This window comes from Fukomys damarensis, unplaced genomic scaffold (genome assembly GCF_012274545.1).
Source record: "Fukomys damarensis isolate Sample0158 unplaced genomic scaffold, DMR_v1.0_HiC HiC_scaffold_21, whole genome shotgun sequence".
NCBI lineage: Eukaryota > Metazoa > Chordata > Mammalia > Rodentia > Bathyergidae > Fukomys > Fukomys damarensis.
Window position 1 is genome coordinate 28,473,955 of NW_022900933.1, and position 10,291 is coordinate 28,484,245.

At 40.3% G+C, this 10,291-nt stretch overlaps 1 protein-coding gene across 6 annotated transcripts in view; it reads right to left on the reverse strand.

Annotated features, from left to right (window-relative positions):
• The window catches only part of Kcnk10 (potassium two pore domain channel subfamily K member 10), a 146,849-nt gene that overhangs the window by 44,297 nt on the left and 92,261 nt on the right, over nucleotides 1-10,291 (reverse strand). For all 6 annotated transcript variants that reach the window (XM_033766793.1, XM_033766794.1, XM_010616261.3 and 3 more), the window contains one exon: nucleotides 7,601-7,761. In XM_033766793.1, the coding sequence (XP_033622684.1) occupies nucleotides 7,601-7,761 (161 nt within the window). The remainder of the gene's footprint in view (nucleotides 1-7,600; nucleotides 7,762-10,291) is intronic.

Genomic DNA, 10,291 nt, shown 5'->3' on the forward strand with positions numbered 1-10,291 from the left:
ACTACTGCCATTACTCTGTAAACTCTTCAGTGAAATTGAAAGGGAAGCAAAACTTTCAAATTCACTCCTGGAAGTAAGTATTACTTTGGTTCCAAAACCAGGGAAAGACCCAACCAAAAAAATAGAACTACAGGCCAATCTCCCTAATGAATAAATGCAAAAATCCTTAATAAGATACTGGAAAACAGAATACAGAGTGTCATCAAGAAGATCATCCACCCTGACCAAGTCCGATTTACCCCAGGGATGCAAGGATGGTTCAACATACATAAATCAATAAATTTAATACACTATATTAACAGAATTAAAGACAAAACCCATATGATCATCTCAATAGATGCAGAAAAATCATTCAACAAAATTCAACACACATTCATGATAAAAACCCTATAGGAAATTGGAATAGATGGTCTTTATCTCAACCTGATTAAGGTTATCTATGAAAAACCAACAGCCAGTATCATTCTAAGTGGCAAAAACTAAAAACCTTCATGCTAAAATCAGGAATAAGACAAGGACGTCCACTGTCACCACTCCTGTTCAATATACTTTTGGAAACATTAGCCACAGCAATCAGACAAGAGAAAGAAATAAAAGGAATAAAGATAGGAAAAGAAGAAATTAAAATGCCACTATTTGCTGATGATATGATACTCTACATAGAATATCCAAAAAACTCTGCCAAAAGACTGATAGACTTAATTGACAGATTCAGTAGAGTAGCAGGATACAAAGTCAACACACAAAAATTAAAACCCTTGTTGTACACAAATAACAGATTCACTGAGATAGAAACTATGAAAACAATTCCTTTCACAATAACATGAAAAAAACGAAGCATCTTGGAATCACTCTAATGAAGGAGACAAAGGACCTCTACAATGAAAATTACAGCACTCTGAAAAATAAAAGAAGAGGATATAAGATAGAAAGACATCCATTGCTCCTGGATAGGAAGAATCAACATAGTGAAAATGGCCATACTTCCAAAATTGCTATACAGATTCAATGCAATCCCAATTGAAATCCCAACAGTATATTTCATAGAATTTGAGAAAACAATCCAAAAATTCATTTGGAACCAGAAGAGACCTACAACAGCAAAAACCATTCTAGGCAACAGAAACATGGCAGGGGGTATCACAATTCCCAACTTGAAATTATACTACAAAGCCACTGTGATTAAAAACATCATGGTACCGGCAAAGAAACAGACCCGAGGATCAATGAAATAGATTAGAAGATGCAGAAATAACACCAGACATACTCAGTTACCTCATCCTTGACAAAGGAGCCAACCATCCTCATTGGAGGAAAGATAACCTCTTTAATAGACGGTGTTGGAAAAACTGGCTTTCAACTTGCCGAAGATTAAAACTAGATCCCTATCTTACAACAAGCACTAAACTAAAATCCAAGTGGATTAAAGATCTAAATATCAAAACAGAAACACTAAACTTACTGGAAAGTAAATTAGGTAGAACTCTCAAAGACATTGGCATAGTAGAAGATTTTATGAACAAATCCTCAGTAGTACGAGAACTTGCACAAAGAATAAACGACTGGGATCTCACTGTATTATAAAGTTTTTGCAGTGCAAGAGAAATCACCAATAGAGTTAAAAGACAATCTGCAATGTGGGAAAAAATTTTTAACATCTACTTCTCAGACAAAGGACTACTACCTAGAATATATTTTAAAAACTCAAAATGGGCTGGGGATTTAGCTCCGTGGTGCCTGCACCTTCCTTGCAAGCACAAGGACCCAAGTTCAATCCCCAATACTAAAAAATAAAAAAATTAAAAATAAATAAAAGACTGGGGATTTAGCTCAGTGATGCCACCACCTGCCTCCCAAGCTCAAGGTCTCGAATTCTAACTCCAGTACAAAAAAAAAAAAAAAAAACACTAAAAAACATCAGACCCCCCCCCCCAAATATTAGGACCCGATTCAAAAATGGGCATCTGAAATGAACAGACATTTCTCAGACAAAGAAGTAAAAACAGCAAGGAAATATATGAAAAAATCTTCAACATCACCAGTCATTTCACAGATGCAGATGAAAACAACACTGCGATTCCACCTCACCCCAGAAATAATGGCTGCCACCAAGAAATCAACCAATAACAAATGCTGGCATGGCTGTGGGGAGAAAGGAACCCTTCTCCATTGTTGTTGGGAGTGCTGACTGGTGCAACGACTGCAGAAATCAATAATGAGATACTTCAAAGAACTGGGATTAGAGGCTCCATTTGACCCAGCCATCCCTCTGCTGGGTATCTTTCCAAAAGAATTAAAAGAATCATACCATAGTTATATATGTGCACCCATGTTTATAGCAGCAAAGTTCGTAATAGCTAAAACTTGGAAACAACCCAAATGCCCATCAACTGGAGACTGGATAAGGAAGACGTGGTTCTTCTATAAAACGGAGTACTACTCAGCCATAAAGAATGAGAAACTAGAAATATTTATGGCGAACAGATGCACATTAAGGCTATGCCCTTTAAGTGAAATAAATAGGACACATTTGAGTAAATACCAAATAGCTTCTCTGGTGTGCAAAACTAAAAGTGTAAATAAGGTTCAAATGGTATAATTGGGAGTGTGAAATAGGAAGAAAATAGCTAAAGGGGAAGTGGTAAGGGGAGGAGAAAGGAAATAAGGGAAAAGAAAAAATGTGGAAAAAATGGAAACAAAGTCTTTGTAAATAGGGAAGGGTGAAGGAAGAGCAGGGCTATGGGGAAAAAACAAGAACCAAGATATATCATGTAAAGGTACAAGATCCCTATGATAAATGTAACTGTATTGTTTGCTTTAAATGTGCCAATAAACAATGGGAAAAAAATTCACTCTATAGATCCAGCAATCATGTTTCCTGATATTTACCCAAAGAACTGAAAACTTATGCCCACACAAAATCCTGCAAGTGGATATTTATAGCAACATTATACTTAATTGTCCAAAATAGCAACAAAGATGTCTTTCAGAAGATGAATGGATCAGTCAACTAGGTATATATAGAAAATGGAGCATTATTTAGTACTTTTAAAAATGAGCTACTTGAAGAAATTTAAATGCATATTGCAAAGTGAAAGAAGCCAGCCTAAAAAAATTACATACTATATGATTCCAATTATATGAAATTTTGAAAATGGCAAAACTATGAAGACAGTACAAAGATGGTCGGTTGCCAAGGGTTAGTGGAAGGGAGAGATGAATAAGTGGAGCACAGAAGACTTTCAGGGTAGTGAAATTACTCTATATGACACTGCAATGGTGGATACAAGTCATTACTCACACACATAGAACGGTCAATGCCAAGAACCTAATGCACTCTATGGTCTCTGGTGACGTGGTGTCAGTGTAGATTAGTAAATTGCTGACAATGTACCACTCTGGTGGGTGACACTGACAATATAGGGACAGGCTGTATATAGGAAATCTACGTACCTTCCTCACAATGTACTATGAACCTAAAACTGTTCTTTTTTAAATGTCTCTTTTATCTTGGTTTAAAGGTGGTTGGATGAAACCATATTTAGTCTTATGGCAGCCATCTTGCAACCATGAGGTGACAATGTCAAGGATGAATAAACAACATTCCAAGGAGGATGGAGAACAAATGTGAGTATATGTGACACCAAATCTGAAACAACCCATCTCCAGGCTTCTTGCTATGTGAGATAAATAAGGTACCAGATTCTTAATTCACTGTTTACTGGTATTGAGGGTCATGTTCGTTTTCTTTGCTTGTCATACCATGTGGAGAAATTTTATTTTGAGTAACACTCCAAGCTTTCATCCCCACTTTTTAACCAGACTAGTGACTTATCTAGCAGACTTAGAAGCAGAACCCCTCCAGCTGGTCGCCTTCTGCCATCTGGAACCATCTCCCAGTGAAGAGATGTGCTGTGTCTACAATCCACAATGCGCCAAGGCTAGTGGGGTGGACTATGCTTGTGGAGGAGGCCTGTGCTGCCTATGACTCAGTCACTCAGAGTGTGTGAGAGGCAGAATGTCTAAAATGGCCTCCCAAGATAAACCACCCCAACCCCTACAAGTGGTGACAGGACAAGCTATCGTTCCCACGCTATGTATGGTGCAGTGGATAGGGAGATTATCCTCACAATCCTGTTCTAGTCACATGAGATCTTAAAAGCAACTTTCTCCAGCTGGCCCAGAGAGATGCAAAGCATGAGCAGAAAAACAATGCACTCTTGCCATCTCTGAAGCTGAAGGAGGTGTGTGTCAAAGAAATGTGTGTGAAGCTGAGAAAGCCGCTACCACCTGAAAACCAGCAAGAAAACAGGAATCTCATTCCTACAAATGTAAGAAACTTTTTTTCCCCCAAACATGAATGAGTTTAAAAGCTTTCCCAGACCAGGCGGTCAGTCTGACCAATACCTAGATTTTGGTCTTGTGACATTCCAAAGACACCCCACCCACACGCATCAGACTTCTACCTAAGAGCTTGCGACATCATAAATGTGTGTTGTTTCAAGCTTCTATGTTTGTGGTCAGTTGTTCTGCAACAGTAAAATTAAAAAAGCCTTTTGGTTAACAGAGCTACAACTGCATTCTCTGGTCAACTTATCAGCAATAAAGCCGACACTGTGATTCTGCTGGACTCTGCTGGCTCTCAATTCATTCTGAACTTCAGAGGAGAAGAGTTTCTGTTTACTTACTCCATTAAAAACCTAACAACAAGCATTCCGAAGTATTACACTACGCCTTAGTGATCCTTCAAAATGAAGCTCAGATCTGAGATATGTTAAAAAGACCCAAACTAGAGTCACCTCAGAATACAGGCACCTGGAAGGCTGACCCCACATTCTATTTTTATTAAACACACAGACACACACACAAACACACAATCTCTTCCCAAGAGCTAAGAGAAAATCTAACAGACAAAAGAAAGATTTACTATGCATTGTGCCAATTTTTTTAAATGCATCCTCCCCAGGAGAACTGAAAAATATTCACAACCCCAAGCTTTGCTGGTTTATATAATTTGAAGTTTTCAAATAATCACCTATGAGTAATTGGTCTTTTAAATTGACTTTAAATCAATGGCCAAGAGCTTTGAGATTGTCTAACTTTACACACAGTAAGCAAAAGGCTACTAGATCCACTGCCTGTGCATTCTGGAAGAATGTTTATTCTTCCTGGAATTCAGTCACCCTTCCAAGGGCCCCCTCCAACACTGGGTAAATGCATCCATTGTGTTGACAACTCAATCACACACGTCTGTCTAGCCTTCCTGAAAAGCTCCCAGGCTCTGAGGGCACTGCAAGGCCCAGAGTGGGCCATCAGCATAAAAATGAAATGTGACATGTGTAGGCCTCGGCCCCAGATTCTATTAAATGATCCATTTAGAGGTAGCTTCGAGGGGAAGGTGAATAGCACACTCAACTTGCAGTCTGAAATTGATGAGGGGAGACTAAGTCCCCCCATTTGGCAGCAGATGCAGGGAAATGATTAAAACTTCTCTCATTTGGAATATACTAACAAAATTCTTTTAACAAAAGGAGATGTGAAAAGGATTCAATCTAACCCTTTCTTCTACAACTAAGGAAACTATCTAGAGAAGCTAATTATATAAATATAAAAATGCCAGAATAGTCTTTCATTCCTCTTTGTGAATCCTATTCTTCTAAATGTTCGGTCTGACAGATTCACTGTTCTCTTAACTCAAAGGGCCGTGGAGCATCAGCTAAGAGACATCTTGGAGAAGTTCACAGGGCTGCACAACTAGGTCAGGGGGACCTAAACATCTGAGAAGCACAAGAGCTGAATGCTACGGTTTCCATGGTGACCGTGGAGAAGCCCAGGTGTGTGTGCTAATGAGGCCCGCTGGCCAGCCAGCACCTGGGGCAAAGGTTGTAGGACCTTCCAGAAAAGTTCACACACCAGGAGCTACTCAGACAAAACCGAGGGAGTGGCTATGCTGCCAGCTTGCTTTTCTGTGAAACACACACAGCTCTGGGCTTGCATCTGGCCTTGTGCCAAGCTTTCTCCCACACATTATTTCATTTAATCATTATATAACTTAGGCAAATAGATTCAAATTCTATCCCCTTTTGCTAATGAGCAAACAGAGGCAGGTTACCCAGGACTGCTGAGTCTACAAATGTGACTAGAACCGGCTCTTGTGTTTATTTCCATCAGCCTACTAAAACAAAACAAAACAACCATTCTGAAATTGCCTATCTGGGGAGTTCCCTCCCACTGTTCTAAAGAGAGCTGTAAGCCAGGATTTCAAACCCAGCCTAAAACTCAAAGTGTCTTATCTCAGAGGGGTATGGAGGATTGTGCAGCTTGAGAGCTTACCACTGACTGATCTGTCTTTGCCCATCATTGCTAGATTTCAAAAAAGATCTCAAAATGTCATTTTTAAAAATTAATAATCAGAAGAAAGTATTCCCTGATAAAGAAAGGTTTAGAAGGCTTGAGAATGAGATCCACACTGAACAGAAGAACAGAAACAGCATTACACCTATGCTAAACAAGATTTCTGTGCAATCATCCGAATGGATGCAGGTAAGAGGCACTGGGAACCCCGGTCATATCCATCCCACATGACTGTCCTGATGCTAGACACATCAGCTTCAGTAAATAAATTCCCTTGCTTAAAGGTAAATATTTCCAAGAGGAAAAACTAAGGAACCAACAATCATCCCACTTAGGGTGAAGCCACACACCAGTGAGCTTTTGCTGAGGGGAAGCACTCAACAGCAGGGGGCCGCACAGGGAGGACCATGAGGAGAGACTCACAGCACAAAGCTCAGCTGGGAGAAAGCAGTTCCTGGGGGAAGCCAGGATGGACCAGGGGAGCAAAGAAGTTATGAGTGGATTTACATTTCTCTACTTCTTTGCAAAGACGCTAAAGAAACCACCCCACCTTTAGGACTAAACTGAGCACTACAGTTTGAATGAATCCCCTCTAAAATTCTTGTGTCGAAAAGTTAAGGCCAATGTGATTTAATAAAAGATAAGGCTTTTAAAGATGATTGGGTCATGAGGGCTCCTCCCTCTTGGGTGGTATTAAGGCCCTTATAAAAGAAGTTGCATGCAGTTAGGCCCTTTTCCTTTCCAATCCTTCTGCCACAAAAGGACTTGGCATTTTTCCTTCCAAAAGACAGACACAAGGCACCGTCTTGACAGGAGAAGTTAAAGCCCTCACCAGAAAACTGAAGAACTGAACCTACAGGACCTTGCTGTTGAACTCCCAGCCTCCATATGTTGAGAAGTAAGTTTCTGTTCTTCACAAATTATCTTGTCTCCAGGATTCTGTTGTTGCGGCATAAACAGACTAAGACACTGAGTATGCCTTATCGCATCAGAAAATCTGCATTGGCAAATTCATACTTAACCCTGTTGTGCCATGATTCCAGAAATACTGCCCTAAAGTAGGAAGCTAATCAAGCAAAGAATGTGTAGCTACTGTGCCCAAATTAGCCAAAATGTAGAAAACACAATCGTAACATTTAACTATCTCACTAAAAGCAAATGGTGCTCCTGGCAATGCCTTCAGTCCCCTGTTAGGCTAAAGCCAACTGGGTTGCAGCAGTTAGGTTTAAATAGATGCAGTACTCACTCGAAAGACCTTCTCCACTCTTGCAATGCTTTTCCCAAAGATGGTTCCAAGTTGGTCTCCAATTCCAGCCAATAAGAAACCAAAGAGTGGAATCCCAAAGATGGCATATAAAATACAAAAGATTTTGCCTCCTTCAGTGCTGGGTGCAATATTCCCATACCCTAGTGAGAAATAGTAAAAAGAGAAGGAAAGTGGTGAGGTGGAAGAGAAAGCAGGATGCTGACCAAAGAATCCACAGACTTTTAACAAGATTTGTATATTTCCCCGCCTCCTGAGTCAGAAGGAATAAAATTTCATTTTAAAGGCTATTCAAAATAACTGCTCCATTGTTTCTCCTGATTCACTTCTTGTAAATAATTTTAAGATCTAGTACATTTTAAGAAATTCATGGTCATCCAGAATTGTACTTCTAATGGAAAAATGGTACTATTCTCTTCAGAAACACCAAAGATCATGGACATGATTAGTCTAGGGCACCTGAATGTCTGGGAAGGTTTCACAATTGCCTTTTAGATTAGACAGGAGGTGCTTCTCCTTTACAGTCCTATCATGGGGCACCCTCTTTATAGGGACAGATGGTGGCTGTCTTCAGCATGCGTTTTCATAGAGTGATAAATGCTGAACATTTAAAAAGGAAATGTGGTTTGCTACAAATTCAGAAAGGACCTATCACTTGTACAGCCCTATCCTAGGAAGCTTGGAAACAGTAAAGGATGAAGAATCTGAGCATGAAGGTGCACACTTATAATACAAGCTACTCAGGAGGCTAAGGCAGGAAGATCACAGGTTCATGCCCCACCTGAGCAACTTAGCAAGACTCTGTTTCAAAATTCATAAATGAATGTGCCTGGGAGTACATCTCAGTACAAGGCCCTGGGTTCTGTCCTCTGCATCACAAAAAGAGAAGATGATTAGGAAGATGAAAAGACAAGGAGAAGGAGGAAGAAGCCTAGCTGTGCCTGGCCCTCTCTTTCTCATTACTAGGAGCCCCATACTATCATTTAGTTCTGCTGTTCTACCCATCACCTCTTGCACCAATGGCAGAGCACTAAATAAATGCTTTTGGGTGGAACAGGTGTTTGAATACAAGAGAATCCTTGCATAGTCAGGTCTATCAACACAAATTCCAACGGATGCTTTGAGAACACCAAAATCTGCATTCTTAAGAGATTTTCAATTATACTATTGCACAGTGAGTACTGGGCCTACTCTGTGGAGATGGAGCTAAACAAAGTACCACTGGCAGAAAAGGCTTATAGTGTTAGCACAATTTCTATAAGATGAAATCCTTAAATAATTGATCTTCATTTTCATGCCAATTAGCATTACAGAATTACAATGTTATGCTAAGCAGGATCTAGATAATCACCTAGCCATTCTCCTATTGGAGCCTGTTTCTGATTCTATGCATTGAGGGAGTTTCTGGGAGCATAGTATGGGCAGGTTATGAACACAGCATAGTAAAGAATCATGTTGATGCCTGGTCTACCACATACCCTCCCATAGGCTTGGAGAGCCCACTGTTGATTTCTGCTTTGGGATGAGTCACTTGGCTATTTTCTGTCTCAATTTTCTGCTCAGACCGCTCAAACCTCTTATCACAAATTATTTAAATTACAGTTTCCATTTCCTAAATGAGTATTCAGGCAAGGCTTCCTAATCTTGTATTTCCTTCACTCACCATCATTCTAATTTAAATGTGCAGAAAAAGCTCTCAGGACTGTGCTCAAGTGTTTCCAAGAACTTGGGGGAAAAATCATTCTATTAGGCATTCCCCCCCTCGCATAATCCGATTTACACGTACACTAGCCCAGCTCTATTGGAAAGAAAACAAATGTGTTTCCACAGCTTCACTTTATGCAGGTTCTTGGAAACATTCTAGAAACTCATGGGGACACTGCAGACTCTGGCCTGGCTTTCTTACTATTGCCTGATTTCAGGGACTACAGGTTTTCTCTTCATCTGAGTGTCGTATAAAGGAGCACATCGCAGACACAGACAAATGGAAGCTGTGAATGGGCTGTTCATGCGCCCCTTTTAATCCTGGCAAATGCTACACACTTCCTCCAGCCATCAGACTAGAGCCTCTGCACTCAGCCTCTTGGATAAAACCTGCGCTCACAGGGCACCTCCCACGTCAGCCAAGAAGCAGCAGAGAGAAGTGAGGAAGCAAAAGCTCAAGGTCCAGTTCCACCCTACATGACCTAACCTTTTATCTGCTTAACCTGTCCAAATCCTAGTGTGGGAGAGATACTATTATTGTTGTTGCTGTTTTTATTACAAGTGGCTAATATTTTGCAGACTAGAACACTAAAATCAAATTAAACCAAAGTTCTCAGATAAGGGAACTCATGTCATAGTCAAAGTTTTTAAATATAGTTAAGGGCATCTTTTTTGACAACTCACTTCAGAGAGGACATAAAGCAACCAGCATGCTAGGGTAGTGCTGGCTCTTGCACGTGTACCTGGGTGTATCTGTGTTCCTTGCCCCTGGTAAACTATATGGAGAAACTGTTTGACACACTTCCCAACCTGTCACTCTTGGAAGATTCTAAAATTTACACTGGAACTTTATACTGACGAATGAGAAAGCCACCTTCCTAGAGTTTCTGCTGCCATTGTTCTGGGCATTATAAGCTGCCCTGCCCACCCTTCCAGAATGTTTGATGGGGCTTACTTCAGAGCCCCACC